Source organism: Falco rusticolus, chromosome Z (assembly GCF_015220075.1).
Source record: "Falco rusticolus isolate bFalRus1 chromosome Z, bFalRus1.pri, whole genome shotgun sequence".
Lineage (NCBI taxonomy): Eukaryota > Metazoa > Chordata > Aves > Falconiformes > Falconidae > Falco > Falco rusticolus.
This window is the reverse complement of record NC_051210.1, coordinates 3,970,299-3,990,001: the sequence shown is the minus strand read 5'-3', so window position 1 is coordinate 3,990,001 and position 19,703 is coordinate 3,970,299. Positions and strand designations below refer to the sequence as shown.

General features: G+C 44.0%; 2 protein-coding genes across 3 annotated transcripts in view; one reads left to right on the top strand and one right to left on the bottom strand.

Moving 5' to 3' along the window:
* Positions 1–217: 217 nt before the first annotated feature.
* CCNH (cyclin H) lies at positions 218–12,921 on the top strand. 2 transcript variants are annotated; one of them, XR_005101865.1, is made up of 9 exons: positions 218–395; positions 532–654; positions 2,024–2,097; positions 2,358–2,568; positions 2,858–3,021; positions 5,218–5,288; positions 7,715–7,830; positions 8,412–8,472; positions 11,679–11,734. XR_005101865.1 is itself a non-coding variant. In XM_037373115.1 (9 exons), exons 1-9 carry the CDS (start codon positions 279–281, stop codon positions 11,715–11,717), a joined length of 972 nt encoding a protein of 323 aa, XP_037229012.1. In that variant the 5' UTR covers positions 218–278; the 3' UTR covers positions 11,718–12,921. The 2 variants fall into 2 exon arrangements, 1 of the variants encoding a protein (XP_037229012.1); XM_037373115.1 differs by having other exon boundaries at positions 7,715–7,826; positions 11,679–12,921.
* Positions 12,922–14,319: 1,398 nt separating this feature from the next.
* Positions 14,320–19,703, bottom strand: part of RASA1 (RAS p21 protein activator 1) — a 67,926-nt gene continuing 62,542 nt past the window's right edge. Inside the window, exons 24-25 of the mRNA XM_037373116.1 lie at positions 15,904–16,038; positions 14,320–15,190 (exon numbers count right to left, since the gene is read on the bottom strand). Of these exons, the coding sequence (XP_037229013.1) occupies positions 15,107–15,190; positions 15,904–16,038 (219 nt within the window). The 3' untranslated portion in view covers positions 14,320–15,106. The remainder of the gene's footprint in view (positions 15,191–15,903; positions 16,039–19,703) is intronic.

The window sequence follows — 19,703 nt, the reverse complement described above, 5'->3', positions numbered from 1 at the left end:
GCAAGCTGCCCCAGCGCCACCCAGAAGTATCTCGCTCTGCCCCATCCCCGCTGTTCCCTGCCCCCAAGGCCGGCCGGGGCCTTTCCCGTCCCCTCCCGCAGGGCCCGCTCCCTTCAGCCCGGCCCACCACAGCGCCCCGCGGCCTGCGGCAGCGCCAGCGCCTCACCCCTTCCCGCCACGCCCCGCGCGCTGCCGTAAAGCGGGCTGCCGTAAAACAGGCTGCCGTAAAACGCGGACGACGGAGAGTTGTTGCCACCGCCGCTGCCAGGATCACCACCATGTACCACAGCAGCACGCAGTGGCGGCACTGGACCTTCCGCAGCGAGGAGGAGCTGGCGCGGTGCCGGGCGGAGGCCAACCGCAAGTTTCGCAGCAAAGCGGTGGCGAGCGGGAAGGTGCGGGGCGGGGGGGTGCGGCCTCCTCTCGGCCGGCGCTGCCCGCGCCGCTGAGGGAAGGACCTGGCGGGGGAGCGGCGTTGCGGCGTTGCCGGGGCGCAGCCTCTGTGTCAGCCGCGGTTTTGGTCCCCTCAAGGTCCAGCAGACCGACCCTGCCCTGCTGGAGCCCCACGAGGAGCTGGCGATATGCAAGTACTACGAAAAGAGGTTGCTGGACTTCTGCGCCGTCTTCAAGCCTGCCATGCCCAGATCGGTGGTGGTAAGCGGCGGGGCCTGCGCTGGGTGGCCGCCCTCCCCTCACGGCCTGCGGCCTGGGGACTAGCGGGGCTGCAGGCAGTGCACACACCCCTCTCCCCAGCCCCTGCCCTCCGTGTCTCAGGTTTCTTCGCTTGCGCATTGCTTAGCTTGTTCTTGAGAGCACGGATATCTCTCGTTTTCCAGTGCTGTATTTCATGCTGCTTTTTATGCCTTTCGGTCACCTGGGCAGTGTGCAGCCGTTTCAAAACCAGACTTACTTCTCGACTTCATTAGGCATCTGTGGATGACTCGCAATTGCTTGCTCTCCTCTCCCCACGAGTCGCAACTGCTTGCTTTCCTCTCCTTTAAGCAAAGAGTAGAAACAAACGTAATGATGTTTGGATTGACGATAAAATAAAATGATCTCACTGCAGCTAAAGGAGGTATTCTCAAAGTTGAGCGGTGATCCAGTTGTTTCTCCAGCATTGGTGCTTGCCTGACCACAAAGCAAACTGGTTCAAGAACTGGCAGTAAACTAACCCACAAAGGGGGGAAAAAAAAAAATAATTGTTGAACCTACTTACCTTGAACACAGACGAGTGCATTTCAGAAGAGGAAGGACAGCAACCAAACAGCTAAAGCAGGGAATTGTGCCTTTGTCACCTAGCTGTTAAGATGTATAATCTGTATCATCCCCAATCAGTTCTCACTTCTTCTGGCAGGTGCGGCATATGACTGAGGTGAAGAGCGTCTTGTGTGAAGATGTGTTTGAAACATAGCAGTAGGCTGCCATTACATGCTCTGTGGAGCCAGACCTTAAATTTCCTAAGTGGCCCTTGTAGAGTATGTGTGCTGGATCAGTCTCACCAAGTAATGGTTTTAGAAGACATGCTTTCATGCCGATAGCGTTCAGATCAGCTTGGAAATCTAGCATTGACTGCAGTACCTCTACACTCAGAGAGAAGCATAAATGTTAAATATATTGGGAATTTTACTGATCCAAAAGGTCAGATGGCTTGGCTGGGATGACTTGTGATTTTCAGGGTAATTTTTTCAGTCTTTGGTTTTTAAATTTCTTTTAAATGTCAGATTTTTCTCCTGAAGATATTGTAGGCTTTTTGAGCATTGTCTTCCTAACTATGTCTAAATATGGAGGAAAAGATAACCAAGCTGCTAATTTTTAAGGCTCTTGCAGGCATCAGTGTATTAGACTTTGAATTAATTAATGACATGGGGACTGTGTACATCTTGGTGCCTTACTGTATCCTGTGTGTCTGTAGTGTGTGTTCAAACTTATCTGTTCTGTTTTGTGATTTTGTGATTTTATTTTTTCTTAATCTGTTTTTGCTTCTATACTTACTTTTCCATCCCTTTTTTTTTTTTTAATTTAGGGAACAGCTTGCATGTATTTCAAACGCTTTTACCTCAATAACTCAGTGATGGAGTATCATCCTCGGATAATAATGTGAGTTATCAATGCATCTTGAGTTATTCTGTCAAGTGGAACATTGGAGATATAACCATTGTATCTGTAAAGACCAGAAAAAATGCGGAAGTAAATCTGAGAGCTTAAATATGAATAAAGAGGAAGTCTGGTCTCTTTCATTTTCCATTTGGAAGTTTGCTGTGTTCAGAACATGCTGTTTTTAAGATACAAACTTTGTGAACAGAACTGTTGATAAACAGATGGATGCTGCATATGTCAATTGTTTGCTTTTTCTCTAGGTTAACATGTGCATTTTTGGCCTGTAAAGTAGATGAATTTAATGTGTCCAGTGCACAGTTTGTTGGTAACCTTCGAGAAAGCCCTCCGGGCCAGGAAAAAGCTCTTGAACAAATACTGGAATATGAACTACTGCTTATTCAGCAACTGAACTTCCATCTTATCGTCCACAATCCATACAGGCCATTTGAGGGATTTCTAATCGATTTGAAGGTAGTGTTGTTTTATATGCTACATGGTCCGTATACTAACATGATGCAATTCTGTCATGGATTGTGTTACAAAAGTTTTATTTCCCTTCATATCTGTGATCTGGAAAGATCTACTTTCTAAAGTGACAAAGGAGATTGGTTTAGCGGTGGTCTTTAAGAGCTTTAGATTATTTTTGAAATAAGTAGATGGCCTGCCACTTTTTAGCTTTAATTGTTGAATTATGTGTTCTTAGCTTACAAACCAGAAGACAAAGAACAGCTGCTTACTTTCCTAAATACTTACTTTTTAGACTCGCTATCCAATGCTGGAGAATCCTGAAGTTTTGAGGAAAACAGCTGATGACTTCCTCAATCGAGTGGCTCTGACAGATGCGTATCTGCTTTTTGCTCCCTCACAGATAGCTCTCGCTGCCGTACTATCTAGTGGTTCAAGAGCAGGAATTAATATGGAAAGGTAGTCTTTTCTTTTTTGTTATAGGTATGATTTAAACAGTTTTATTTGCCTCTTGTGTAAAACTATTTTGTTCTAGACATTCTGAACTAGTGAAAGTATTTATTGTTTGTTAACACTCTGGTATGTTCTTCAAGTATGTTTCAAAACTGAAGTGGTGCTGTTACTTATTTATTCTCCATTTTCAAGAAGCAGGCGATAAATGCAGTTAGTTGGTGTTTGGTGTCCAGTTTGGAACCAATTCCAAAGATTGCTTTGGAAAAAGGGAAAAAAAAAAAAGTCAAACTGATGACGTTGTCCTTATTAGAACAGCATAGGATTTTCAGACTCCTCTTGAAGATTAAAGTGAAGAAAGTAGAAATACAATAGAAACCGAGAGTATGGAATGCCTCAAGAATCACTTCAAGGGAAAAAAGCAGGATTTTGAAGTTTTCTAAGCTTACAGTGTGAAATGAAATTACACTGAATTGACAGCTACTAGACATGTGGAAACTAAGTGCTCTGTTTGGCTGGTACAACTGTTCAGTTTCCATGGAAACAGACTAATGGTAAGGTGCTGTTTTAAATAGTCCCTTCTTCCTTTCTGTGTTCTAGCCACTGGTGTTTGCGAATGCATTATCAAATACTTCGATGTCATTGCTGAAACACATGGTTTGGTTTGGTTCTTTCTGAGGACAAACCATCTTATTTTTTTTTCCTTCAGGAAGACAGCTGAGGTAGTTGCTCTAAGTAGCTGTATTCTGGAGTGTTTTAATTGCCTGATGCTCTGTGTGCGCATTTTTTATCTAGTGTCATGTCAGGCACAAGGGCTGATGTGAAAAGCAGAGTTCTTTTTACAGGAACTTTCCTTCCACCTACTCTAAATAAATCTCATATCTCTCTTGTTCTAAAAGAGCAAGTATGTGAGTATCCTTTACAAGGTTTGCTGACCTCTCAGAATAGTGTAAAAACATTCAGGTGCTTACTATAACTTGAAACTTGTTGATCTCACTCCTGAATCTATATTCTGTACCACTTGTTGCCAACATTCAGAAAAGCATGCTTGTGAAAAGAACTAGAATAATTTGTAGATGGCATGTGAATCGAGGTATGCGAACCTTCTCTTTGCATACTCATGAAGAAGTCAAGTCTTTGCCACCTGTCTGCATCCTACTGCTACTATAAACTTGTCACCTGCTTTTTTTGCGTGACTTTGATCTGCTGGACATGAGAGAATCTTGGGTCTTGTGGACCTGTGGGTAGGTGGACTTGCAGAGGTGGGGTGGAACATGGAAGGATTGGAAAACCTGTTGCTCCCATCATGTCAGCGTGTCTTAAACAAGTTAGAGCTTCAGGAAAAAAGACAGGTGCCACCGTACTCTGGCTCATAGGTGGCTGCAAATTAACCTTCAGTTCTGGTATCAGCACAAGGTTAAATAATAGTCTTAAGTTTAACTGTGCAAGAGCAGTGATGCTAACAGCAGCTGTCAGCTTCAGGGTGGCTGGTGTCTCACTGTGGGAGCTGCAGCTGATGCAGCTGTGTGAGTCTGTGCAGTAAGTTTGAACTTAACACATCATTTATCCTAAAGTGCACTTCCAGGGAAGGGATAAAACTTGGTGGTTGTGCATTATAGTAAGTATTGCTTTGTGTGTGTGTGGAGGTTTTTACCCACATGGTGTGTATATATATTTATGTTCTTAGTAAAAGGAAGTTTGAATCTCTGAAGGAAGAGGAAGGGACCCACAGACTCTTACAGGATGGTATTTAGGATTTGCTTTCAGCTGCCAAAAGAAGCAGTCTCATCTTGCAAGCTTTGCTGTCTTACCTGTCTGAAGACTACTCTTCTGCAGTATCTGCTTTTCCAGGAGTTATACTGTGTAATAGTGTGATGTTAGTATGACACTTCACAGAATCTTAAACTTAAGTTGGGCTAACTCAGTGAGGCTTACTCACAAATGTTTAATTCTGCAGTGTTGCAGAATTTGGTTCTTTATGTGGCTATGTACTTTATGTCACGTTCTTACAGAAGAAGAATGTTTCAAGTGACAGAGGTGCCTTTTTATGACTTGATAACACACAACCAAAATGTTACTTACAAAAGTCTAGTTAATGAAATGTGTATTATTTATTATTTACATCTGCTAGAACTTTATAATTAATGTTAGCTGCCACAATAATTAGGACACTTTTAGAACTTATTCTTCCATGTTTCTTTGTAGTTACTTAACAGAAAGTCTTATGCTGAAAGAGAACAGAACATCCTTAGCCAAGCTACTAGATGATGTGAAATGTAAGTAAACATTGGAAAAGTATGACAAACAGTATTTCTAAAGGAGGAAAAAGAGCTTTTTCCAAACAGCAAAAGCTTTATGCAGAAAGTGTGTTTTCGAGTACTTTTCTTCACCTCAGGGCATGCATAAGTAAGTAAAACATGGGCGGTAGAATGAACTACCTAGCATGTTGATGCAGTGGGAGAAAACATTGAGACTTTCCTGTGACAGGAACACATGAAATTAAAAGGCAAAGGGCCTGATGCTTCTCAGAACATAAGAGTTATAGTCAATTAAGTGCTAGGAGCTGACCCAAAAGTGAGAAATCTATTTTGGGAACTAGGTAATAGCTTTTGTAAGTCAGGGTGAAATGACTGTTTTCAGTCACTCTGTTGCGAAAATTACAGCTTCAGGCAAAAGCCTGCACAAAGCTACTTCTACCACCAGAGGGTACCTTCTCTAAGAGAAATGATTATGTTAAGCGATATGTCAGGATTTATACTTCACTTCTGTTTTGTAGCTCTGGAGATGTTTCAAAAGATGTTTAGTTTTCTTGTGTTAGAAATATATATATATATATATAAATATAAAAAATTCTAGCATGGTTTAGTTAAGATAATGGGGGATGTAGTACACTGATTATTACCTTTTTTTAAATTAAATAAAAAGGCTGGAATATGAAATTTCCAGTAAGTAATCAGTTATTTAATGGTTTAAGCTAATGCATGCATTTAAAATGGGAGAGTGGTAGCATTAATATTGCAGTCTTTTGGCTAGTAGTGACTACACCATACAAGTCACCAGGGTCTACAAATTCAATTTAAATTGCATTGATTAAACTTAAGATGCTGTTCCCTTTCTCCTCCTGTTAACATATCCAGTCTTCAGGTTTCCATTGCTGAGATGCAAAAGGAATGCTGGGATAATTATTCTTCACTTGCATTATTCTGGAAAGTAGCTTTAGTCCAAAGGCCACTCTTTTTGTAAACATATGAAGGCTGGAAGGAAATTTTGAAGCATCTGTAAATGACTAGTTTTACAGAGAACTGGTGGTAGAGGAAAAACTCTTGTTTTTGCCAGGGTAGGTGTAAATTTAATTTGCATTTTTAACAAGACTTCAACCAATCTTCCCTTTTTTTAAGACTGAGCTACAATGCTGAATGCAAAAAATACCTGTGCATTTTGAACCTTGTTAGCAGAATAATACAAACTGTACAGTATTACAATTTACCTTGAGGAAATCCAGGATCAACAATGCTAACAACTTGTTTCAGTGTAGTGTTCTGTGCTCGGCTTCTGTGGTACCTTGTTATTTAGAATTAATTCTTGGATGTAAGTTGATACTTAAGTTTTAGAGACGTAATCTTTGAGCCTTTAAAGTTTTGAGTGCTATGTGGGTTGGGAAGTTTTGTAAGCAAGCAGTTTGGGAGGAGTTCATACTTTGAATGTCTAATGCTTCCTTTGACAAATAAAAGTATTTTACTTGGTAAGTTGTCTCAGCTGTTTGCAGTAGGTTGCATGTTGCTTTTGATTGCTTTCTAGTGTGTTTTGAGTCTGTTTGAAAACTAGATACAATGCTTTCAAACCTTTCAGAGGTGTGGACTTCAAAACTTAGATTTCTTTTTTTTTTTTTTTCTCTGTGTACCATTCTGATTTTTTTGGTGTAGGTTGTTGGCTTTTTTTTCCCCCTGGTAGAAGCTGCTTGAAAATGTATACTGTGTTGCTGTTACAGTGAGGGAGGGCAGAGTAAACTGTTGGATCAAACTTAACTGTGAGGGATGAGCAGGAATGGTAGCTGTAGTACTGACTGATAGGCAAGTTTAGTTCACAGCTGTGGTGGGCTGGCCCTGGCAGTAGCCCAGGTGCCCGGTGCTGCTGCTCCATCCCTGCCCTCCTCGGCTGGGCAGGACAGGGACAATATAACCCCCGGGTTCCTTTGTTAGCAGCCACATTAGGGCAGGGCAGGGAGAGATAAACCCAAACCTTAAACACACCAATGTGCCGGCCTCCCTGGGCGGGGAGCACAGCCTGCCTGGCCCTGGGGGGCTGCCAGGGAGTCTCTGCTCCAGGCCGGGAGCCCATCTGGCCTGGCCCTGCCCTGCCCTGCTCTGCCCTGCCCTGCCCGGGGGGGCTGCAGGGCCACTGCTCTCACAGGGTCTCACTCCTCTCTCCAGCTGTTGTTGTACAGCAGATTTTTCCCCCCCTTCTTAACTATACTACCCCAGAGGCGCTACCACTGCTGCTGATGGGCTCAGCCCTGGCCAGCTGTGGGTCCATGTTGGAGCTGGCTGGCATTGCCGCCATCCGGCACGGGGAACCTTCTGGCAGCTTCTCACAGAAGCGACCCCTGTAGCCCCGCCGCTACCAAAACCCTGCCATGCAAACATGATACAAGGTAGAGCTGAAAATATTTAATGTGCTTAGAGCTGTGTTGTTGCCACTGCAGGCATGAAAAATCTCATAAAGAAATATGAACTACCAAGGCCTGAAGAGGTTGCTGTTCTGAAACAGAAATTAGAGAAGTGCCACAGCTCGGAGCTTTCACTTAATACAAACCCGTAAGTAGGTACTCAGTCTTTGATGTGTTCAACTTCTGCCTTTTTTATTGCTGTAGAAACACTAATTTCCTCTGATCTGTATGAGTGATTGAAAACGAAAACATCCAAATGTACCTACAATGATGTCTGTTCACATGCTTCCTTTGTGAGTGTCTGGTGGAAGCTGAGGACCGAGACTCAAGGTAGAGCTTTCAATAATATGTAAATACATTCTTTTGTGCTGATTTGCACTGCAAGCTGTAATACTGATGATTTTGTAACAAGAGAGCTGGAATCCTGGGTGAGGTTCTAAGGTCTGGCCACTTGATGTCATATGTAATGAGAACCAAGAGCTTTAAATTCACAATTAAAAGAATTGTGTAAAGGGTTAATGTTTTCATAAGGCTTGGCTGGATGGCAGAGGACTTCCTGATTTTTATTTTCTGCCCTTTTCACTTTAGTGTACCCACTGTGATCTTCTAGCAAGCTGCTTGTTGAGGCTTCAGCGTGGCACATGTGTCCATAATCTAATCTTGTGGCTGAATAAGGAGATTCCAACTTCTGAAAATACCTAAACGTTTTACTTTGTTTCTGGTTGGGGTATAGGAAGAAGAGGAAAGGTTGTGAAGATGATGACCATGTCACGAAGAAATGCAGAACGGATGAGGTCAGTAAACCTATTGTACAAGTACTTGTGCTTTCCACTCCAACTGCCCAGACAAAGGGGACGCAGCTACTGAGACCAACTTCCTGCATCGTTAATTCTCTTTTTATGTATGGCTCAGACAGAATCTTCTTCAGCTTTTTAAAAAAATGAGCCAGAATTCATACTAGCCTGCACTTGGGAGTGTTCTTAAACAGTGCAGTCTTTTGTGAGGAGGGGGAAGAACACACAGACCATCCTTCCTGCTGTTTTCTGTGCTTTGAAAATCTTCTGACAAACCACAGATCAACCATAAAACAGCATCAAGCTTAGTACTCCAGCATGTGAAACTCCATGATGCCAGTGAGGGGAAATAGCTGTAGATTGATACTTGGAATATTGTGATGAAAGGAGGATTTGGAAGGCCAGAAACTTAACACTTGAGAAATCCTGGCTAGGTGGAAACTTGTTCCTCAGAACTGGATTAAATAAATGACTATGCTGAAATATACTCATGCAGGCTTTTTTCACGCAAGTTTTATGTGGTGGTTTTTCTGTCAGCCAGTGTTTCTGAAACTGTTTTCATTTACTTCATTTGGCTTCTTGCACAAAGCAGAAGTCAGCTGCTGGAGTAAACTTCTACTTCAGCCCATTTGCTAACAGGGCTTGCATAGATTACAGATGGGTAGCTAGTACTTCAGGTTGCAAGACCAAGTGGAGATGGGCAGAGGAGGGTGACTCAACAAATGAAAACGGCATTAAAGTAACCGTTCAGATCTAATCTGAACACCTTTGAGAGCTTTCATTTGTGGCATTGACTGGAAGTTGTAGAGAATACATTCTGGTGGAGGAAATAGCTTTGTGAAGAACCCTTTTTAACTGGACTTCTTTTGATATGAAGACATTGTACCATCCTGATGTAGTCTAAGACACTTTAAGTATGGCATTTAGAAAAACTTGTGAACAGCTGAAGAGAGTTGTCTGTCAAAATCTTAAAGTGCAGGATGTGTAGGGTTTTTTTTTATCATTCAAGGACTCTTGATATTAAAAATTGCTATAGTAGGTTGATGCTATAATGTCAAATTAGAATCTAAAAAATTGAGTAAGACTGTAATAAAATCAGAACTGAAAGTATATTCTAATGAAATGTGGAACCTCGGGCATATTTAATAACTATTCTAATGCTGTACAAACTTTGAGTAGTGTTTACTTCAAATGCCAGTCTCGGAAAGCATATTGAAACTGGCAGCTCTGTAAAGCTAGCACTTTAATAACTTTCCACTTTCTCACAAAATGACTTAGAGAACAGCTCCAACTAAGCTCTGGAGACTCCTTTCTTCCCTACCCCAGTTTAATTTGAAAGGGGTCTTATTCTAGTTACGCCGCGGTTTGAGGCAGTTTTAATTTTTGCATTTTCAATTTCTATTTGCCATGCTGTTCCAAAGGAATGAACTGATTGGATAAATTCACACAGCGTACAGCATTTCAGGATAAACTCTTGCATGGTTTGAACAGCTCCTGAAACTCTGAACTCCCAAGGGTTTGTACTTGGGATATAAAATAGTTTGTATTAAAATACATTATATACATATATGAAAATTAATTTATGCATATATAATATAGAATGTATATATTGTCATACTATATATTATTAAATATATAATTATATTGCATGTATATAAATTATATGTATTAAAAATATATTTATATAAAACAGTTTAATTTCTGAGTATTGCAGGCAATAGCAGATCTGAGCTAGCCAGGGCATAAAGGAGAAAGTGTGCCCAGCTTTTTGAAAGCTGATCGTATGTGAGTACTGCTCAAACCTTGAGACTTCAGTAATCCTGTAGTCAGCTGATACTAACAATATGTATATCTGTAAGTAATGAGGCTGTAGTATACAAGTGCACAGTCGGTTCTAATCTATTTGTAAGATTCTGTTTCTTGATCTAATGGTTTACAGCTGAAGTTGACATTGACAGCAAGGCCGTAACAGATACAGAGAGCTTATAAATTTGAAATGATAAAGAAACACACAGAGTAGTGGTTGAGTGAGGATGACTCAGCTGCCAAAGTGATGAAGCCATAAAAAGTGCAAGGTATTAGTAAAGGGTTGCAATATGGGCTTTTGTGGAAATCTGTGCATAATGAAGAATCATGCGCTAAACCTCAACCAGGTGCTGAAAAGAGGCTGCTGAGATGGCTGGGTCTCCATGACATGGATACCTAGCTTCAAGGTTAAAGGGCTTACTCATTACTAGTTAAGATATTTTTTTGTTCTATTCTTCTGTTCATGGAATACTTCTATTAGGTAGTAAATCCTGACCATAAAGAACATAGCTTTTTTTGGTGTGGGTTTGGCAGGGGAGGGTGGTGGTAAGCAGTGTGGCATGTTTCCAGAAGCAAAAAGTAGGGCTTGGTCCCAGGAGGCTTTCAATCCTGCATTCTGGGATTAGCTAAAATGAAATCTTCCCTTTGATACATTTACTTGATATTAAGCGATAACTGTTTTATTCAAGACACTGAGCATGCTGGATAATACTGCTTGGGAGTGGCACGTAAGAAACATTTTAAATGAACCCAGGAATCAAAACTTAATTGGAGTCTCACAACAGACTAAGGTGTGCTTAAACGAATTCCTTTACCTGTGCTGACGTTTAGCAGTGGAAGCAAGTCCAGATCATGGGGACTCTAAGGAAGGGAAATACCTTTACATGCTGATCAGCAGTTCTTGGCCATCTTAGGTCAGGCACGTTATGAGAGTCTGAAGGGGAACATAACAAACGTGCATTCTGTCAAGTGATTCCTGCATAGGCCTTGCATGAGTTCTCATTTCTGGTTTGGGCCAGCCTTTTAAGTTAACCAGGAGTGACAGTTGCTACCTGGTTGTCAGAAGTGGAATGGAGTCTGCAGCATAAGGACGGTCAGGTGTCCTGGCAGAAGTGCTCACCTGTCAAGTAAAGTAAGGTGGACAAGCACTATCTTAAAAATCAGTTAAAAAAATAAATAAATAAAAATTTCAAGTAAGTCTGTTACCGACTTCTCCCATCTCTGAACCGTGTCTGCTATGTGTTGTGCAGATTCTCTTTAACTGGTGCTTGTAGTAGGAGTTACTGTGACAGCACGTGCGGTAGCACCGTGTGCCCACAGGTACATCTTGCCTGGCCCACCTTGTTGTAAAGCACACTCAGGTTTTTACACTGCTCAAGGCGCTGCTTTTTTCCCGTTAGGAGGAGTGGACTGATGATGAACTTGCAGAGTCAGTGTGACGTTGAAGAAAGATGGGATCCCACTGCTGCAGAAACTACTGTTCGGTGTCAAGTGTGAACCTGTCTGCCCCAGGTGCCTTACTGTGTGTGTCATGCGATATTTATTCTGTCACGTTGATCTTCCTAATAAAGCATTTGACTATGCTAAAATAATTATAGTTCCATTAAAGGTCAAGCATCATTAAGGAAATGTTTGCTTTAAGAAATCTGTCACTCAGGAAAGAGATTTGGTTCAGGAACATTTTTGAGCTGCAAGTGTAGGGTTACAGCATGGCGGTAGGTAGTGTCAAACTGGGCTTTTAGTGAACGGGATAAATGCAAGCAGGAGACAGATCTGCTCATGGCCCCGTACATGCTGTAGAGCAGGATGTGCTCCTCTCTTCCCAAGCTTGTCATCGAAGCAGCTAAGTGAATACAGCCTTGCCTGTAACACTGGGTGCGTTTGGGAAGCTCTTCCCAAGCGTACCGAGAGGCTGCAGCAACATATTTTACAATATGGAAAGCAATAATCACACCTTCGTGACTTACTCTGCAGCTGTGATTTCAGATTAGGGTGCTGTGACTAACTTACCTGGCAGCAACGGAGAAGAGTACTTTTTACGTCTTCCCAAGTAGTTAGATGTCTTCCAAACCTAGAGCAAAGTCTCTTTCCTCTTCATAAACAGTTTTATAATATTAGTTCTACAGTACGCACACCTAAATGTAATTTTAGAAGTTTTGTGGTTTCGTTCTCATCAGTGCGTTTTGTATGTAATTGGAGAACAGATTTGTCAGGCGATTTACCCAAGTATTACCTACAGCCAGCTAAATTACCCAATAACCCACTGTAACCACTCTTGTTCTTGACAAATCCTTCTGTAGCAGGGTCAGCGGCTGACTAGTCAGGGAAGAAAAGCAGCTGTCACCATTTCACTCTGGAAAGCCTGACGCTTTCAAACACCACCTTCGTAACCAAGTGAAAGAAGTGTGACAACAGAGTGTAAGTTGTGTACTTAGGTTCTGACCTGGTTGGAAGCTGTAAGAGCATGCAGCAGTAGCTTGTCACACACAAAAAGGTTATAAGGTGGGACTGTGACTTGCATGACCTAGTGGTACACAGGGAACTAAACAGGGCAGAAAAAAAATTAATGACCTTTTCCTCTGAGATGCAGTTTAATATAGGCTTGACAGCACTAGCGCAGGCAGTGCTTTTAGGGGACAATCTAAAAAAGAAGTCAGTAGTACCAAGATCTTGCGAGCAGGTGTGTTGGCAGTAGGCTGTATGAGGCCTGCCTGCTCAGTGTAGCACTTGTGACACGTGGCAGCTCTCGATGCTACAGCACTGGGCACCCTCCTGCAAGAGAGAGACCAGGGCAGCGCAGCACAGACCCAAAGACAGAGTCTGTACGATCCAGCGTGACAGTGAATGGAAAAGAGCAGTTCTCAAAAGACAAGAGACACAGGTCAGTTGTTCTAATGGTGTAACAACTGTGTTTGTACTGCATGGTTACTTAGTGATTCTTGTTAGTCTTGTCAGTGAATCACAGCATCTTTTACTTTTCATTAGATCGCTGCCTAGAAAAAGGGCAAATGGTGATGCTGAAATTCCCTCTGAATGAACTGCATGTTTTAATTTTGTTTAACAGTTTGTGGCTGTGCGTTGTCCCCTACTCTTTTTCTGCTTAAGCCATCAGTGACAGTCAAGATGGCTGCACCTGGCTGAAGGTGGACTCTGGAGAGAGGGGTAATGCCACAACAGGCAAGGGCCGTAAATCCTGCTCAGCCACTAAGGGCTAGCTGAGCGTGTGCTAGCCTGAGTACAGCTGGCATTTACTCCATAAACAGCGGACAGCCCAGGGCCCGTGAAGCTCTCCTGCCATGGCAGCGGGCTGCACACAGGATCTTCCCTTGAGTACGGATGCCTCTCAAGGTTACTTTTTGAGGTTGAGAAAATCCTTATCACATCAGATACTCCCAATTCACTTACCAGGTAAGAGCGCTGAAACTCTGAAATCTTAGCTCAGCGGTATAAAGGATTGATTGTGCATATGTAGTTCTTTAGACATAAATCACTGTCCAAGTCTGGGACTAAGTCTGGATCCAGCTGCACCTGAACTCCCCTCTGAGGACTGTAGAACACGGGGGTCCTCTCTGAGCCTCATGACTCAAGGGGAGGGTCTCCCTGACAGCCTTCTCTGTCCCTGTCCTCTACGTAGTAAATAATGAAGTGTACCTTGCCAACGAATCTTGTTAAGCCGCTGTCACATTTACCACTGAAATTTAACCCACTACTTTGTGAAGTATTGTACTACTTCTCTCTTACGAGTGAAATGCATCCCTCCCTCCATGACATTTTTCAGCATCTACCTTCTCACCCCATGAGAGATGCATACGAATAAAAGCACATGGACAAGGTAATGCTGTTCTGAGGATTCATCCTAAAAAAGTGACATCGCATGAACACTGCCAAGTATATCATGTGTGTAGACGCTGTGCAAAATTTCCACAGCGGCCAAAGTTAGCCAGTTTCCATTAAGAGTTGATCTGCATCTTGATTTATTTCAAAAACTTATAAAAATAATGTTTCAGCTAGACTTACAGTACACAAAAGACCAACCAATACCTATTTTATAAAATGGTTTAATGAATGCATGCATGTCTGATACAAGGATCAATAAATTTACTGAATTCAAATTATTTACTGTTGTAAACATTTTACAAAAGCATTGTGATTTATCTGGATATACAGTTCTTGATGGAAGAACTATTCAGACTGAATCAGTGGCACATCAAAAAATAAAGCTGACAAAGACCCACTCTGCGTATTCTCTTTCAACATGATTCCAGCAAGAGAAACAGCATGGTATAAAAAGTGTACAGTAAAGATTGTTCCTACCATAACATCAAATTCTGGAAACTGTAAATACAAGTTAAAGTTGTTGAAACAGTCAAAAGTCGTAATTATTGTAACCAGTCAGAAATTACAGTAAGAAACGTTATCCAGTTATATGTGGCTGTCAAAACAATACATTTCTTTTCATGTCGGTTGATCATTCTTTTCCAACAAGACAGCAAAACTTTGGCAATCAAGAGGTGCTGAAAGTAATTTTCAAAGTCCAAGACACAGTCACAGCATTTTCTTTGCGGAAGGTGAACTGTACACCAAGGCTCAGAGGTTGTGAAAACTGTTTCCAAGTGGAAAAAAGTGCAAATGTCCTGCACAGATAGCTTAAAAAGCTGCTGGTACAATCATTCACCAACAGAATCTTTGTTTTCTTTTTGCATAGTTCACACATCACTGGGAACGTGACAGGGTGTGCTATTTTTGGCAAGAGCAAGAAGAAAGTGATACTGGTGTGAGTCTCCAAGTTGGGCATGCTGGATCCATGCAGAATTCAGGTAGAGGGCTGCTACCTGATGTTGTTAGACACTGAATACTGATTTTGTTTTTGTTGAAGCAGTTCAGTAATAGCCAAAAGCTTCTTAAGAACATGCTGTAGAAAGGGGAGTCAGGAAAACCACACATTAGCTACTGGGAACAGAACAGTCTGGCTTGGGAAACATTTTCAGCATTAACCCATCAGACTGCTGTGAGGTAATTTAAATACATTGGGGGGGGTGGGGGGTGGGGGAAGGAAACAGCCAATTCCCTAGTCAATAAGATGCTGCCTTCAAAAGGGAATTCTAAAACAGCGTTACAAACTTTGCCTCTCTGCTCACGGATCTCTTTGCTTTGTAGCTGAACGTGGAGGTAAGGAAGCGTACTGCAAACACGCTGCCGTGGTCTGCTAGAAAAGTTTGCTGTGGTTGTTTAGAAATACACTGCCAAATTATGAGACAGAAATGAGGTATCAACAGAAAGCTAACCAAAGTAAATTTAGTTCTCAACCGAAAAAACACCCAAGATCCTAAAACTAATGACCCAGAGTGCCTGTCAGGAGACAGTAACTTTGCACTTCTAGCCTTCCTCTAGAAACTCATCCGGAAACTTTAAAAAAAACTCTTTAGTTTTGTTGCATGAAGAAACAAAACTATGGACCAAGTATTTACCTTTACAGATAAACAACCTGGTGAAATGCACATATTTTAACATGCTCATCAGTCATACTGCTAGCCAGAAATACTACGAAAGAAGCCTGACACTGAGGAGTAACTCGAAGACATACTGCCTGCACCTGTGATTTGTCTGCTAACCCGTGTTGCTTACCTGCATTACACCTCGCTCATTACTGAGCGTCCGGAGCTCGTCCGAGTGTGCCACACATATCTCATGCAAGGCTGCCAGATCACGAGAAAGGTCAGTTCTAGAGTGCTCTGTAGTGTCTGGAAGCTCAGGAACATTCTTCAACAGAGAAGATGAGAGTGGATTTAGGATGCTGAGTACCCATGCATGCAGGAAGACAAATTGTACCTCTACAGCTCTGCCAACACAGTTGTTCCATACCAGTTTCTAGTCTTTCCAGCCAAGTCTCTGCAACTTTACTCTTCCCAGCTAAGTCTCCAGTCCATCTTTTTGTTACGAGTTATGCATTTCCTCCTCTCCACAAACATGCATTTTATGAGCATACTGCAATCTCTGCTCCTGCTAGAAGGGTTCTTACTAGGAGATCTGGCATTGCTACACTACCATTCAGCTCACCAGAAAATTACTGCATAGACACTCATATGATCTGACTGGTGTCACGGAGACATGGTGGGATGGCTCCAGTGCCTGGAGAGCTGGAATGGAAGGATACAGGCTCTTTAGGAAGGACAGGCAGGGCAGACAAGGAGAGGGTGTCACCCGCTGTGTCAGTGACCAGCTGGAGTGCATGGAGCTCCGGCTGGGCAGGGATGAGGAGCCCGGCAAGAGCTCACGGGTCAGGATTACAGGGAGGGCAGGGACAGGTGACATTGCAGTGGGGGCCTGTTACAGGCCACCTGACCAGGAAGGCCGAGCGGATGAAGCCCTCTATAGACAGATAGGAGCCACCCCATGCTCACAAGCCTTGGTCCTCACCAGGGACTTCAACCACCCTGACATCTCTTGAAGGGACAACACAGCAGGGCACAGGCAATCTGGGAGGTTCCTGGAATGAGTGACCAATCAATTCCTTCTCCAAGTGACAGAGGAACCAACAAGGCGAGGTGCCATGCTGGACTTTGGTCTGACCAACACTGAGGGGATGGTGGGGAACGTCAAGCTCAAGGGCAGCCTGGGCTGCAGTGACTGTGAAGTGGTGGAGTTGAAGACCCTTAGGGAAGTGAGGAGGGGGCAAGCTTGCTGCCCTGGCCTTCAGGAGAGCAGACAGTGGCTTCTTCAGGGGTCTGCTTGGTAGAGTGCCATGGGGTAGAGCCCTGGAGGGAAAAGGCACCCAAAACCCCCTGGAAAATATCCAAGGATCACCTCCTCCAAGCTCAGCAGCCATGCATCCCAAGAAAGAGGAAGTCAGGCAAAAATGCCAGGAGCCCTCCATGGATGGACAAGATGCTCCTGGACAAACTCACACACAAAAAGGAAGCCCATGGGGGTAGAAGCAAGGACAAGTAGCCTGGGAGGAATACAGAGAAATGTCCTGAGCAGCCAAGGATCAGGTTAGGAAAGCTAAAGCCCTCATAGAGTTAAATCTGGCCAGGAACGTCAAGGGCAACAAGAAAAGATTCCATATGTACACCAGAGATAACAGGAAGACGGGGAAAAGGTGGGCCCTCTTCCAAAGGGAACGGGAGACCTGGTTACCCAGGCCGCGGGGGAGGCTGAGGTTCTCCATGAGGGGTTTTTTGCCTCAGTTTTCACTGACAAGTGCTCCAGCCGCACCGCCCAGGTCACAGAAGGCAAAGGCAGGGACTGGGAGAACAAAGAACCACCTGCTACAGGGGAAGATCAGGTCTGAGAGCATCTAAGGAACCTGAAGGGGCACACGTCCATGGGACCTGATGAGGTGCATCTGCAGGTCCTGAGAGAAGTGGTGGATGAAGTGGCTAAGCCACTATGCGTCACATTTGAGAAGCTGTGGCAATCCAGTGACATTCCCACTGACTGGAAGGGGGGAAACATAACCCCCCTTGTTAACAAGGCAAATAAGGAAGACCTGGGGAACTACAGGACAGTCAGTCTCAACTCTGTGCCCGGCAAAATCATGGAGCAGATCCTCCTGGAAACTGTGCAAAGGCACATGGAAAATAAGGAGGTGACTGGTGGCAGCCAGCATGGCTTCACTAAGGGCAAGTCGTGCCTGGTGAATTTGGTGGCATTCTGTGATGGGGTTACAGTGTCGACATATGAGGGAAGAGCAACTGCTGTCATCGACCTGGACTCATGCAGAGCATTTGACACTGTCCCACGTGACATCCTTGTCTCTGAACTGGAGAGACGTGGATTTGATGGAGGGACCACTCCGTGGATAAGGAATTGGCTGGATGGTTGCACTCAAAGTGTTGTAGTCAATGGCTCAATGTCCCAACTGGAGACCGGTGACGAGTGGCGTTCCTCAGGGGTCCACACTGGGACCAGAGCTGTATAATGACTTTGTTGGCGACATGGACAGTGAGATTTAGAGCACCCGCAGCAAGTTTGCTGATGACACCAAGCCGTGTGGTGCGGCTGACAGGCTGAAGGGAAGGGATGCTGTCCAGAGGGACCTGGGCAGGCTTGAGAGGTGGGCGCGTGCGAACCTCGTGAAGTTCAGCAAGGCCAGGTGCAAGGTCCTGCACGTGGGTCGGGGCAGCCCCCAGTATCAATACAGGCTGGGCAGAGGATGGACTGAGAGCAGATCTGTAGAGAAGGACTTGGGCTGCTGGTGGATGAGAAGCTCAACACGGCCAGACAATGTGTTTGCAGCCCCAAAAGCCAGCTGTACCCCGGGCTGCCTCGAAAGCAGCATGGCCAGCAGGTCAAGGGGGGATCCTCCCCCTCTGCTCCGCTCTCATGAGACCCCCCTGCAGTACCGCCTTCAGCTCCAGGCGCCCAACACAGGAAGGGCATGGGCCTGTTGGAGCGAGTCCAGAGGAGGGACACGAAGATGACCAGAGGGCTGGAGCACCTCTCCTGTGCAGACAGGCTGAGAGAGCTGGGGTGGTTCAGCCTGGAGAAGAGAAGGCTCCAGGGAGACCTTACAGCACCTGCCAGCACCTAAAGGTGAAGCACCTAAAGGGAAGCTGGAGAGGGACTTTTTACCAGGGCAAGCAGTGACAGGACAAGGGGGGATGGCTGTAATCAGAAAGAGGGAGAGTTAGATGAGATATTAGGAAGAAATTCTCCCCTGTGAGGGCGGCGAGGCGCTGGCCCAGGCTGCCCGGAGCAGCTGTGGGTGCCCCAGCCCTGGGGGGGCTCAAGGCCAGGCTGGACGGGGCTGGGAGCAGCCTGGGCTGGGGGGAGGGGGCCCTGCCCGGGGCAGGGGGGTGGGAACCAAAGGGTCTTTAAGGTCCCTTCAAACCCAAACCATTCTATGATGGTTCTAAGGTAACTTTCCCCTAAATGAGGGGGAACCATCCATTAGGTGCTTTTTTCCCAGTCTAAATGAGAGAACAGCAGCAACCAAAAATCAGCAAAATCTGTAACTATCAAGTAACTGGTCATAAACCAGTAATTCTGTCATTAGAACAGTAGATTAATCCAACAGTTATTTTCAAACCAACAGTCTTCAGAGTTCTCACACAAAATCTGTCATCTAAAGAAAACTGACATGCCCTAACACATGGAAGTTGCAACTTAACCAGAAAAAGGTAACATACGGCAACCTACCCAAATGCCACACTCAGTTTTATATCTTATCAAAATATTCTGAGATGTTTTCTAGGTCACTTTTGAGAGACCAATTCAGGAAGCTTAGCACTTTTTTTATCTTGTTTTTTAAAATGCATTATTGGTTTAAAAATACACATATAACACAAGGACCTAATTCCTGTTATATCAATCATACACAAAACAGTTACAAAAATACAGCAAATGCAGTTCACTTTCAAACTAGAACATCTTGAACGCATGCAGTGACACATTTGGCAACACCTAACAAATTCAACCTGATA